The sequence below is a fragment of the Numida meleagris genome, chromosome 6, assembly GCF_002078875.1.
Source record: "Numida meleagris isolate 19003 breed g44 Domestic line chromosome 6, NumMel1.0, whole genome shotgun sequence".
Classification (NCBI taxonomy): Eukaryota; Metazoa; Chordata; class Aves; order Galliformes; family Numididae; genus Numida; species Numida meleagris.
The window spans coordinates 46,660,206-46,673,638 of NC_034414.1; the positions used below are offsets into that span (position 1 = coordinate 46,660,206).

At 37.5% G+C, this 13,433-nt stretch overlaps 1 protein-coding gene across 17 annotated transcripts in view; it reads left to right on the forward strand.

Annotated features, from left to right (window-relative positions):
- Nucleotides 1-13,433, forward strand: part of UNC79 (unc-79 homolog, NALCN channel complex subunit) — a 94,977-nt gene that overhangs the window by 27,020 nt on the left and 54,524 nt on the right. For 16 of the 17 annotated variants that reach the window (XR_002440322.1, XR_002440323.1, XM_021402251.1 and 13 more), the window contains 13 exons: nucleotides 359-589; nucleotides 2,458-2,648; nucleotides 3,678-3,801; nucleotides 4,413-4,553; nucleotides 5,816-6,037; nucleotides 6,590-6,817; nucleotides 7,548-7,689; nucleotides 8,085-8,164; nucleotides 8,250-8,398; nucleotides 9,572-9,729; nucleotides 10,077-10,258; nucleotides 10,686-10,887; nucleotides 12,467-12,646. Coding sequence is in view for 15 of the 17 variants with exons in the window: in XM_021402251.1 (XP_021257926.1) it covers nucleotides 359-589; nucleotides 2,458-2,648; nucleotides 3,678-3,801; nucleotides 4,413-4,553; nucleotides 5,816-6,037; nucleotides 6,590-6,817; nucleotides 7,548-7,689; nucleotides 8,085-8,164; nucleotides 8,250-8,398; nucleotides 9,572-9,729; nucleotides 10,077-10,258; nucleotides 10,686-10,887; nucleotides 12,467-12,646 (2,230 nt within the window). In the remaining 2 variants the exon portion in view is untranslated. The remainder of the gene's footprint in view (nucleotides 1-358; nucleotides 590-2,457; nucleotides 2,649-3,677; nucleotides 3,802-4,412; nucleotides 4,554-5,815; nucleotides 6,038-6,589; nucleotides 6,818-7,547; nucleotides 7,690-8,084; nucleotides 8,165-8,249; nucleotides 8,399-9,571; nucleotides 9,730-10,076; nucleotides 10,259-10,685; nucleotides 10,888-12,466; nucleotides 12,647-13,433) is intronic. The other variant, XM_021402244.1, reaches the window with a different exon arrangement.

Genomic DNA, 13,433 nt, shown 5'->3' on the forward strand with positions numbered 1-13,433 from the left:
ACATTTTATATATTTATATATGAGTTATATATTTTCCTGGACATTAGATTACCTTTTGAAAGTAGAAATGATTTTAAAACTCAAACCAGAATGTTTCAATTTGTCAAAGCATTGTTTTGATTATTTTCAATGTTGAAACAGAAAAAATAAATGCTTATTTTTTTTCCTCTTATTGTTATTTTCTGGTTGTGGAAATGTTTTCTTGATTATCCTGTGCCATATTCAAAACTGATCAGCTCAGTTACCTTATAGTTATTCTGCATCTATGTATCTCTGAGAATATGGAAAATATAGTAGACAAATACTTTCATTTCTAGAATGAAAAGTAAGAAACTTCGTTTGTACTTCTGTCTTGCAGGTGAGCCTTTGCACTCCCAGTGAGAATACACCCACAGAGAGTTTAGCAAGGCTTGTTAGCATGGTATTCCAGTGGTTTCACTCTACAGCTTACATGATGGATGATGAAGTTGGTAGCCTGGTTGAAAAGCTCAAACCCCAGTTTGTTACCAAGTGGTTGAAGACAGTTTGTGATGTCCGGTTTGATGTCATGGTTATGTGTCTCCTTCCTAAACCAATGGAGTTTGCCAGGGTAAGAATAACTTATCTGAAGGTTTATTTATTTCCTACAGACATTAAAGTAAACTGGATAAAGACTATTTCTCCCTCAGCCCTATCAAGAGAGAAGAAATCCCACTGATAAAGGAGTAGTAAAGTTCAGGAATTTTTCCTCTTCACAGCCTTTCAAGTTATACTTTGCCAGAAATGGGGGATAATTTACAGTAATATCAAGACAAAGAGGAAGAATATTATAGAGGTTGAAAGATACTGTGCACTTTCAATAGCTTCACATCTCCATTACGTGCTAAAGCATACAAACTTGTCTTTAGAAATAAAGTGTCACTTGCCAGCTTCCAGGTATGACCTTCTTCTTCACTTGTCTGCTTTACTATTATGTTTCTGATTTAAGTGACTCAGGAGACTCATCTGCCACAGTTTGCTTTATTGTTAATGGTGAGAGAGAGACTTATCTGGAAGGTCATTTGGGGGGCATAAGTGAGACCCCTTGCTTGAATAACTCCTTGAAGGAGCCTTCCTCACTTTCTGCCCTTTAACTATGAAACAGAACTTGCCTTAACATGAATAGTTGAAGGCATGCATCAAAAATAGATACATGGATATTCATCTATAGAATACTAAACATCAGGATTAAAATGGGATTTTTATATTTGTGAGGGGAGTAAGACAGACTTTTTCCACATTTATCACTGCCAGCTATACCCGTTCTTTAGTAAAATTCGGAGATGACTTTTATTACGTGATCTTCTTACGTAAAATGTCAGATGGATGACTTCATTTTATTTCCTATAATTTGGTGGCTAGTGTAGGAAGTGTCATAAGGACTTGATACACCACTTCATCAGGTATCACATGTACATCTACGGATTTTTCATGACCTCATATATGGAATTTGCTACGCATGTGCAGACCACCCTGTATATAACTCTGAACAACTCTCTGAAGGTAGACCTTGTCCGTGGGTGAACTGGAGGGCAGCTGAGGGAATCTGGGAGGTGAATGGATTCACTGGGTGTTAGAAATGATCTGGGCTTTGAGGTTAACGAGGAGAGGAAGGGCTGAACCTTATGCTATAGTCTGTTGCAAACTTTTTTTTTTGTTCATGTTGGACCTTGTCTTGGATCCAGCCCTTTTTAAACTTTTATAAACCCCACTGCAGTGCTGAGAATGAGTTTAACAACTTTCCAGATTTGAAAGGGTTCGCTAGAACAACAACAAAAAAACAGCCATGAAATTAGCTGTGATGAATGGAGTTAAAAATATTTTGTTGGCTGAGAGTACTAGTAGTTGCTGCCAAAACAGCAGGCATCTCTACAGCCATTAGTAAGGAACAGCAGATGTGAGCTGAGGTCAGTTAGAATAATTAGTCTCCAGAGACCAGTTATTTATTTACTTGGAAGTATATCTTTTGGATCTCATAAAACATAAGCTTCATTCAAAGAAATAAAAGCAAAACAAGTAAACAAAAAACTTCAAAACACGAAAGAACCAAAGACCTGGTTCATACCAAGCTTTTCAAAATAAAGATCCAGCACTGTAGCTGGTGGCCCAGAACAAATAATTGAAGGTACAAGTTTGACCAAGCAAATCTGTCCTTCATTGTTAATTATAAACAATAGGAGATTATTCTATGTCATGGTCTAGAAGTGATGAAAATTATTCTAAATCTCAGTCAGTCGTTTTTTGAACTGTGGGTCAAATGGGAGAGAAAAAACCAGTTCAGTCACCATAGCTGAATTCTAAATTTGGGCTGATGGATGCTCATGAACATCCCTCATGATTTCTTGGCTGCGGAACACTTAGCAAATTGGTGCTCTGCTGGACCAGTTATATGGGACTAGAAGTAATGGTCAACAGAATAATTCCTGAAAATACCCACAGGTTGGTGGATACTGGGACAAATCATGTAGTGCTGTGACCCAATTAAAAGAAGGACTGAATCGAATCCTTTGCTTGATTCCATACAATGTAATAAACCAGCCAGTGTGGGAATGTATCATGCCAGAGTGGTTGGAAGCCATAAGGACGGAAGTGCCTGAAAATCAACTGAAAGAATTCCGGGAAGTATTAAGGTATGTAGACATTTGTAGAAACCATTTTATTATTACATATGTTGATTGTTGAGGGTATTATTGAAATAAAATGTTGGAAATGAATAAAAAAGTCATTCAGCCTACTTTCCTTTGTGTAGTAGACAGTAGTGAGTGAATACTTCTGAACTTTTCATGAATTATATTTAGATTAGAGCACTTAACCTTTGAGAAAGTTTCATTTTATTGCTCCTTGTATACTTGAATCATCTCCTTTGCTGAGCAAGGCACACTTTTGGTGTCTTCCTATAGCATGTTGGAGGAAGATTCATTTTCCTCCTGGCCAGCTGTTGGGGAGAAACATAGGGGATTAGTGGAGCTGGCACTGAAAAAGAGTTGATTCATATTGACTTAGCTGCTATCTTCCCCTGTTGAGCAAAGAAAGTGTCATAAGAAGAATGGTGACTGTTGGAGACATAGTTTCATATTTGCTGCATGCCTTTGACAATAAAGCTTCACATTGTCTGGCTCTGAAACTGACTGTAAGCTTATATTTGTAGAGACTGATGAAAACATGTTTAGTGAGGATAAGGAATAACTGTGGAGTTGTGAGATGAGAAATTTTCCTATACATTGAGTATTGAAATCAAATAAAACTGGGCATGATATAAGATATGCAAATTCTTAAGGTGTGTCACCAAATCCAGTGTGGTGAGGCACTAGAACAGCTTGCTCAGAGAAACTGTGGAGGTGTTCAAGACCAGGCTGGATGGGGCCGTGGGCACCCTGACCTAGTAGCAATCCTGCCCACAGCAGGGGAGTTGGAACTAGGTGGTCTTAAGATCCCTTCCAACCCAAGCCATTCTATGATTCTGTGATATGATTCAATCAGAACAGGTGGTATCAGGAACCTAGCTCAACTCCCCTGGAGAATGAGGATGCAAATAAGATTGCAGAAGCATCATGAGTGCTAACTGTGAGATCACCTTTCTACTAGTTTTCTGTTATATCTTACCATGACAACATGTTATGATAACTCAGTGATGCTATATTTTTTGTCCTACTTTTCAGCAAAATGTTTGACATTGAACTTTGCCCTCTCCCTTTCTCCATGGAAGAGATGTTTGGCTTCATTAGTTGTCGATTCACAGGGTATCCAGCCTCTGTGCAAGAGCAAGCATTGCTCTGGCTGCATGTAAGTGTCCTGTCTTAACAAGTCAGCAAAGGATAGTTTACCTGAATAATCACATATCCAGAATTTTCAAGTAAAGTATGATTCTTGTAGATTTTTCTTGCTCCTAGTAACAGTTATGACAAGTTCAGATGAACTCATATTAGATGACAAAGTAGACGAATATTCCCACTGTGATTTGCAGATAACCAATTATGTCAATACATTGGCATCTGTGGGCAATCTGGATGAATTCTTAGAATGAATATAGGAATTTTATTTTAGGTAATAATAAAGGTAGTAAATAGTTATTTGTACAAGTATTTTTAATATTTTTGCTTCACAGAAACATTTTTGTGGAACGGCTTCACGTACCCATTTTGTGCATAAAACTGATCTCAATGTACACCAAGCACCATGCTAAGAAATATTTTGAAAATATGCTTCTTTGACAGTTCTCTTTTGCCTTGATTTGAATAGAAACCTAAATTCACAGCTCACCTCACTATGCTCCAAAATCAAATGCATGCAACTTGCTGAACTGATGATCATGTGATAAATATGCTTACAGAGTAGCTGGTATTTTTGATCAATCTTGAAACTCATGGTTGTTTTTACTTACTGTCTTTCCTCAGGTGTTATCTGAACTTGACATTGTTGTTCCTCTTCAGTTACTAATCAGCATGTTTTCTGATGGAGTTAATTCTGTGAAAGAATTAGCAAATCAAAGAAAATCTAGAGTCAGTGAACTGGCAGGAAATGTTGCAGCTCGGAGGGTAATGGTTATTTCTCCTGCCTTTTTTTTTTTTTTTTTCTTAGAACAGTTATCCTAATAGAATACATGTGAAGAATTAAAGTCATTTTTTCAATATGGCAACATTTGATTGGAACCTCATTACAAATTTTGAGAGTGAAAGAAAATTGGCATGAGTTCTTCAATTAATACCTCTCTGTCACGTGGTCAGTGTAAAGGTTATGAAGGTAGGAATTAACTGCAGCTTTTCATCAGTGAACTCAGATGGAATATTTTTTGAGCGTTTGTCATGGTATCTTTTCCAAATATTTTCATTCTTTTCATTTGCTTTTAATAACTGTTAACAATGTTTTCCATGGACAACTGATCACCCAGAGTGACTTTTATTATTTTTTCAAGTTTGATGGGCTAGGATGTTTTGGGAGGATGACAGAACAGAATTTATTTTTGTTTGCCTGTATTTTTTCTCCCTTCAAGAGATATAAAAATTTCTATAAAGGAAATTATTTTGCCCAAAGCTTATGATCTGTAAAAAAAAAAGTGTTTACAAATACGTAGGCATTAATACACTTGGTCTGATGGGACTAACTTCCCAGTAGTATTCTACAAAGTGCTTTACGAACAGAAGAAACAGTGTTAAAAGATTAAATCTTGAGATTATAGACCTACAGCATCTAGGCAGTTGATGATTTTTCACGTGTAGTCCTCCCACATTCTGATGCAGCTCAGCAGAGAGCACTTACACAACTTGTTCATGACCACTTATAAACTAAACAGAAAAACTGGACAATATGGTAAGCCAGACCATAGCTTTTCTAAAGATAGTCCTTGTGTTATGTAACCATATATTTTCTTGAAACACTTAGAGGTTCTATGAGCGTTGCAAGTGGCCTATGGTGTGAACATAAATCAGTGCAGAAATGCGCATCTTAGTGTTGTTATTTCATTTACAGCTTATTACAGTGCTTATTTCATTTACAGCTACCCATATTTTTGGTATAGCCATAGTTATCCTGTTGTCTTGAGATACCTTCTATTAGCTTCCTGCTTTTGAAGTTAATATCCCTGGATCATGGGGCAAACCACTGTAACTTGATGGCCACTTTATTACTTGCATCAATTTTCTGTTTTGTTTATGATAATGCATGTTAAAAAATAAATAAAAGCTATCAAAAGGAATAGTAGAGCTGTCAAAATTATTGACATTTTTCCCAGTCTTGTATAGAATAAGATCGTTTAAATGCTTAGCATTCATTTGAACATGTTTACTTTATATGTCTTCAGGTAAGCGTTGCTTCTGACCCTGGGCGCAGAGTTCAGCACAACATGCTGAGTCCTTTCCCAAGCCCCTTCCAGAGCCCATTTCGGAGTCCTATACGTAGTCCTTTTCACAGTCCCTTCAAGAACTTTGGACATCCTAGTGGAAAGGCAATTGACTTTGACTGTGAGGATGATGAAATGAATCTTAATTGCTTCATTTTGATGTTTGATCTCATCTTGAAGCAGGTACTCATGGAAGAAAAATATCTATATTAAGACACACTGAAGTTCTGTAGTCACTTTAGTCTCTCTAATCCTGTATTGAGACCCTTTCTGATGAAGGACTATGACAAAATATAAGGCATTTAAATTTTTCTACAGCTTTCATGTGCCTTTACCCGTATAAGAGTTAAGGATTAATGGTCAATTAAGAGAAGGTAGACACCTCCACATTGTGTTAGGTATCTCATATGAGTGAAATGAACTTTTGTATGGAGATGTTTTTTTTTTTTTTCTACAGGCTAGAAGATGAAGTTTGTTGATAGGCTTAGATTAGATGCATAATTTTTGGTTAGCTAAAGTTATACATCGAGAATTCAAATCCAACTGTTTTGAGTAACAGTCTCCAGTTAATGTTAATGGATCCTGTGCTTCAAATTGTTTATTTACTTTCAAAACCTTACTCCAGCTGTTCAGTCTTGGGCTTGAACATTAGAAGAAATATATGAATAGGTAGAACAGATAGTTAGCTGTGGTTTCTAAAGAAGTATTAAATCGTTACTCTTTTCGCTTTTTCAGATGGAACTCCAGGATGATGGTGTCACTTTGGGTTTAGAGAACAGCATTTCAAAAGATATAATATCCATCATAAACAATGTGTTCCAGGCACCCTGGGGTGGTTCTCACACATGTCAGAAAGATGAAAAAGCAGTTGAATGTGGTCTGTGTCAGTCCAGCATTCTGTGTTACCAGCTGGGTTTTGAGCTGCTGGAACAGCTTGCTCCAAAAGAAGAAATCAGGCTAGTGGTAAGTACAGCAAGAACCTGTATTGCTGGCATGCTGAAACTCCTCTTCATTGTGCTCATTACATTGTGCAGAAGAGAGCAAAGCTGCACTGACCTTTGGTATGGAACATTTGGGAAGTTAAAGCAAAAGTGCCATCGAATTTAAAATCTCCTTTTTTTTGATTGATTCAGAGAACACAGGTAAGACAGGCAATATTCACAGGCAATATTCATTCAGTGTGAACTCTTGTCCCTGTCAATGCTGCCCACTTCGGAAGTACACTGCTATGATACTGTTTTAAATAAAATGTGAAGCATTAATACTTAGTGATTTTCATCTTCCTTTAAAGGCTAAGAGTAAATACTTTCAAATGTAATTTTGAGTAAAGCAGTTATCAAGTGGGCAACTTGGAAGGTCTTAGCTGTTGCTTGGTTGTTGAAAATGCTCAGAAAAGAAGACAGGTTTGGTGAACTCAGAGGCCTGAGGATGCTCCTCAGCTCCAGTATGCAGCTGTTAAGTGTGATCACTTAAATCCATGTTTGAAACATGATCTTATTGTCAGAATGCAGTTGCTGATGCAGGATTTTAGATGTGTAGGTAATTTGAATATGCAAGTTTACATGGAAGCTAGACAATCTCTGTCTCATTTGGGCCCAGTTTATCCACATGAAATGTTACTAAAACAGCAAGATATGGCCTAATGTATTTAGAAAACATCAAGAAATGAATTTAACTTATTATGTTCTTAAAGGAGCCCACAGATAACCTCGAGGATAGTCTTCTGTATACTAGACCCGAGTTTATTATAGGAACTGAAGGAGAAGAGGAAGACAAATCAGCACCAAAACATGGAGAAAACCCAGGGAATCACACAGAGACCACAGAAAATACTGGTAGGTTCAGGGTGAGAAGACTGAGTATTTAAGTAAGGCCGTGAATGAAACGTTTCGTTCATAGAGAACACAAGGTTTTGAAGCAGTTTTTCAGGGGCAAAGTACTTTTCTTCCCATGCATTTAATTCTTTCAGCGTATCAACAGCAAGACTGTATTATGTTGGTAGTAGGTGTTACTGCCTCAAAAAGTGTTGGAAGAAATCTTGGCTTTGTGAACATACCAAGTAACAAAAATGTTAGATGCCAAATTCTGTGCAGTTGTAACTTTACTGATGTCAGTGTTACTGTGGCAAGAATTAATTTGCTTCTGATTACTTTCATATTCTTTAGTTTCGCTTTCAATCCACAAATGAGAGGACTTTAACAACAATTTATGTAACTTACATTTTTAACAGCTGTAAAGAATGACACAGAAAGAAAATTTTGTTATCAGCAGCTTCCAGTTACCTTGAAGCTCATATACACTATACTGCAGGTAAAATTATTTACTTGTTTGTTTAGCTTGAATTTCCCCTTAAGTGTTTTTTTTTGTGTTGAGAGTAGTACATCTGCTTACACAGGAAATGTCAAGATTTGAAGAACCAGACATTCTTTTTAACATGCTGAACTGTCTGAAGATTCTTTGTCTTCATGGAGAATGTCTTTACATAGCAAGAAAGGACCATCCACAATTTCTTGCCTATATTCAAGATCATATGCTGATTTCAAGGTAGGCTTTTATCACATATTTTGTGTAAATACTTAATTGATTCCCCAACTATGCATTCATTGTGACAGCAAAGAATTTGCAGGTTTAATAGGGAAAATTAAGGAAGCGTGGTAGAGAACTGTGGAAAGGTTAAGTAGCTGTGTAAATATTCTATGTAATGTGCCCTTATGAAGCTGCATATAGAACCAAGATACCCTGCATTGTCCAGTTTCATATTTACCCAAACATCTCTAGCCCTACCAGAGGTGAACACACAGCTGGGCAAAAGAAAAAGTAATTATTTTGATTTAAGTGGTGTTTTTGTTTGTTTGCTTATTTTTTTTCCCCAGAGAAATGGGAAACTACTGTGATCTAGTAAAACATTGATAAACATATCATATTGCCCTGCATCTGCTTGGAAGCAAGTTCTGGTGTTGCTCAGTTCACTATACTATGTCTGTTTGACATGTCATACTTCAAGAGAGATAAGATTAAAATTTCAGTAGTTGTCTGAGTCCTCCTTCAGGGGCCATAACCACACTTTAAAAGTGGTAATGAAGCATTTCAACAAGAGGAGAACAAAGTGTTGCACAGGAACCAAATATGAGAACACCCAGCCCACTGTTGAAGTGAGAGCATGTAGTCTAAGTATTACAACTCTCATACTGGTGGCCTGAATTGATTTAAAATAGAGTGTACAATTCACTCAATCTCAGAGTTAATTCTCTTTTATGTTATCCCAAAAAGACTTTTTTTCCAATAAAAAAAAGTACACGGAAAATTTTGTCAAAGAATATAAATTTTGCAGAAGGAATTTTACATCACAGTGATTTATGGGCGCACATGATTCGTGATGGCAAGACAGTTCACATGGCTCATACACTCATGCTAATTCACAGCATAGATTACATTCCTTGGCTGTTGTGCCTTGAATTAGTTAAACTTTAGTTAAATCTGAAGTGTTTCAATGTAAGGAATATCTAGACCTGGATTTTCAAGAAAAAATGTTGAAGACTTCCAAGTAGTTCTATTCACATATAAGCAACTCTGTAGTGTTCACATAAAGGTCTAGGATGGCTCGTAGAGATTCTAATGAAAAGTGCATTCCCACTAACAATACAGTGTGGACATTTCAAAGAAAGGATGTAAAGAGAATGCTCCTATAAGCAGTCTTCATATTTTTGCTCTTTCCAGCTTATGGGGAGTTGTGAAGTCTGAGTTCTCTCAGCTTTCTTCCCTGGCAGTCCCACTTGTTCTTCATGCACTTTCACTTCCTCATGGAGCTGACATTTTCTGGACAATCATAAACAGCAATTTCAACAGCAAAGATTGGAAGATGAGGTTTGAAGCAGGTAGGCCTGGGAGACATATACTACTTGATCTTTGTTGCTTTGCTGAAGAGATAGAGCTTTCTCTGCTGTAAGTGAGGAGACATGTAATGGAAGATTATCTTTTTGCTGGTTTGAAGAGTTTGGGAGATAGTGTGGTGCCAAACAATGGCACTAGAATAAGGGAGAATATAAAGCATTCTGGATAATCAAAACAAAACCAAAACACAATATCTCCCAGCTATTTTTTGTTGTTACTTTCTAAAATGTGCTTATTTCTAGGAGAAGTGTGTTCATCAAAACACGAAAGACATAAAGAAGCCGTTGCCTAAGTTAATATTCGTATTTTCTTTCTCTGGGGGCTGCTACAGTGGAGAAGGTGGCAGTTTTGTGCAGATTTTTGGATATCCACTCTGTGACAAAAAACCACCTACTGAAGTACTCTTTGGCTCACGCATTCTGCTGTTTCCTGACTGCTGTGGAAGATGTCAACCCAGCAGTAGCTACAAGAGCTGGATTATTACTTGACACCATAAAGAGGCCAGCTTTACAGGTAGTTTCATTGTATGGAAAAATGCAATCAAACAAAATCTGGATTTTGACCCGATGTTTGAAGTGGTTCAGGTGTACGGTGTCACAGTCATTGCAACTTTAACAGTCATTGCTTCTTTAAACAAGCCTTATGGGTCTTTGTATCAAATGTGCAGTAGGGCAGAATATTTGCCCATACTTTTGTATTCCTCAAAACTTTGGAAACTTCTCCTTTCTAAACATAATTTGTTTATCTCCTTATGAACGTTACTTTTCCATTACTAGTCGAAGCATTAGTCCTCATTTAAAGGAGTAGGAAAAAGGAGCTAAACCTTTATCCTGTACAAGCTGTCAGAAATTAGAGCTTTGACCTCCCTTTGCTTTAAAAAAAAAAAATTGCTTATAGTCTCACATCTCAGTACTATTTTTGTTTTTTTTTTTCTCCATAGGGTCTTTGCCTCTGCCTTGATTTCCAGTTTGACACAGTTGTCAAGGACAGGCCCACAATTCTTAGTAAGCTTTTGCTACTTCATTTTCTAAAAGCGGATATTCCAGCTTTGAGCTGGGAGTTCTTTGTGAATCGCTTTGAGACCTTGTCTCTGGAAGCACAGCTTCATCTGGACTGCAACAAAGAATTCCCTTTCCCAACAAGTAAGCAGAGTCCAAATCAATCTGACCACCTTTTATCAGCTTCTGGAATTTCAGCTGCTTGGAAGGGTCTAAGAGAGGTGTAGGCCTCCCTTGTCTAAGCTATCTGAAACTAAGTAATCTTTGAGGCTAGAAGAGAATAATGTGGGCACTTTTTGACTGCCTAAATACAGCTTAGGCTATATTTCATTGTATGTTTGGGCTTCATATTTTATTCTCACCAGGATTTGATTGCCAACCTTGGCAATTTTTCAAACATGGTCTGTTTCTTTGGTCACTCAACTGCAAAGTGCATTATCCCACTTATTCTTCTGTGTATGTTTTTATGCTAACAGCATGTTATTTTCAAAGGCCTAGGTCATGCCTGACACTGCTCTGTAATGGTCTGTACAGAGATAGCCCTAGGAGTTGTGTTGTCCTTAAAACAAACAAATGCACTGGGGCACAGCACAAAAGGTACTGGCGCCAGTGCTTGCTTAGCTATTCCTGTAGTGATTTAATTGTTTGAAATATTTGTCCTCTTTGTACTTGAATTCTTGAAGAATACCACATCTCTCTCCATTCGCTAGTGGGGGCTAAAAATAATTTGTGCATTACTGTTTAATATGTGAAATAATCAAAAACTTCCTTAACCAAATGGTGGACCATGAGGCACAACTATTTCCATCTGATTTGCCTGAAGGAAGTTGGGAACAGCTGTTTGGACAACATGTGTCCCTCAGCAGCCTAATGCCTTCTCCTTCACTTGCATGAAGTCCTAAAAAAAGCCCAGGTGCTGCTACTGCATTCATGTAATGAATGTAGGTAGAATTGCAGAAGTATTTTTATCTTTTTAGGTGAGTAGCTTGACCCAAAGCAGGGGGCTGAGGCCTGAGAAGGGAATCTCAGCACTAGTTTCTAGCTCCTCTAGCTGCAGATGTGGTTAAAAGATATTTTTTAAGATTCTCTTGAGCCTTTCTCTGTCTTCTGAAAGACATAAGTGGTGCAAGAGACGGGGTCACTGGATTTGGTCACTTACATAATAAACTTCAGTGTTTGAATGCACTATAGACGTAAGTATAGAAAAATGTTAGTGACTTCATTAAGACATGCAATGGTACTGCTGTTAACAAGACTATAAAAGCATAATCACACTCACAGAATTTTAGAGGAACTATTCAGATCCTGGATGATAGATGCAGGCAGGACATGAGGTCAGTCTGAGGCAAAACTATATGCCATGTTTGGTAAGACTGCACTAAATATGATCCATACTTGTGAGATTTCTGCCATTTTAAATAGGGAGCTCCTCATATTCCCTTAGCCTGAAATTCAAGTTTTTGGTTCAAGAGTCTTTTTCAAATCTCTAAATGAAGAAAGAAGGGACATCATTATTTTTAAACACAGTTAAGCTCTTTGGGGTTGTATGGGTTTCAGAACGAGAGCATGCAAATGAGTTCCTTGCAGATGGACCCCTTGAACCCATATGAATCTTTCTTGACTTCAGTGGGACTGGGGGCCCAGTTGCATTTGGCACTTGGCAGCACTAGGGCCTCACCATGCTGTGGAATGAATCCTAACTTGGTCAATTGCATTTGCAAAGCTATCACTGCTGTCCGGACAAATGTCGCCAACCTCAGTGATGCAGCAATGTGGAAGATCAAGAGGGCTCGTTTCGCACGTAATCGTCAGAAGAGTGTGCGTTCCCTGAGGGACAGTGTGAAGGGACCAGTGGAGTCAAAGAGAGCGCTCTCCCTTCCAGAAACCTTAACCACCAAAATTCGTTGAGTATCTATTTATGTTTTTGTCTCCCTTAGGATTGTATCCTATTGTGGGGTACACAACAGAATTGTCAATATTTATCCAAATAGGATAGCAAAACTGACCGATTGGGGCAGTATTCAGATATTAGTGAGTTTCTCAAGAAATATAGACAAACATTATATCTATGCTGTATTTAAAATGCCAGAAAAAAATGCTCCAAAACTAGTTCGTGGATGCATCTTAATTTTTATTTGTGGTTAATACACAGTGATTTTGTCTAAAATCGATACATTTATGGAAAAATTCACTTGTTAATAATTTATTAATTGTAATTACCCATCAGTGTATGCAGCATATTCTTAGGAATCTTAAAAACAACTCTTAATGAATCAAATGAACTGTTAGATATCTTCAGAATTCCTTTGTGAAGAAAATAACAAAATCATATCCATGCAACACATTCTTCCTGCCAGCTTGTGTAGGAGGGCCTAGATGATGGAAAATCTTAAGCCTCTATGAAGCGATGTACAGATATTTTTCAAAGCAAAACTAAAGCTTGAACATAGTCTTTTAGAGAATTTTACAAACATGGGTTTGTCTTATATTCAGATTGGACCTCTTGCATTGCTCCTACCCATATATTAGGAACAGACAAAATGTTCAAACTTGAATGTTAGTGAACTGCTGTGTGATTTATTTTCTCCAAACCAGGCAGCACTGTATTTTGGGACTCTTACATAATCCTTCTTGACCGATTTCTGATCCTGCACAGGTGTTCCTGTGTGATGACTCTTCCACCAGGAAAA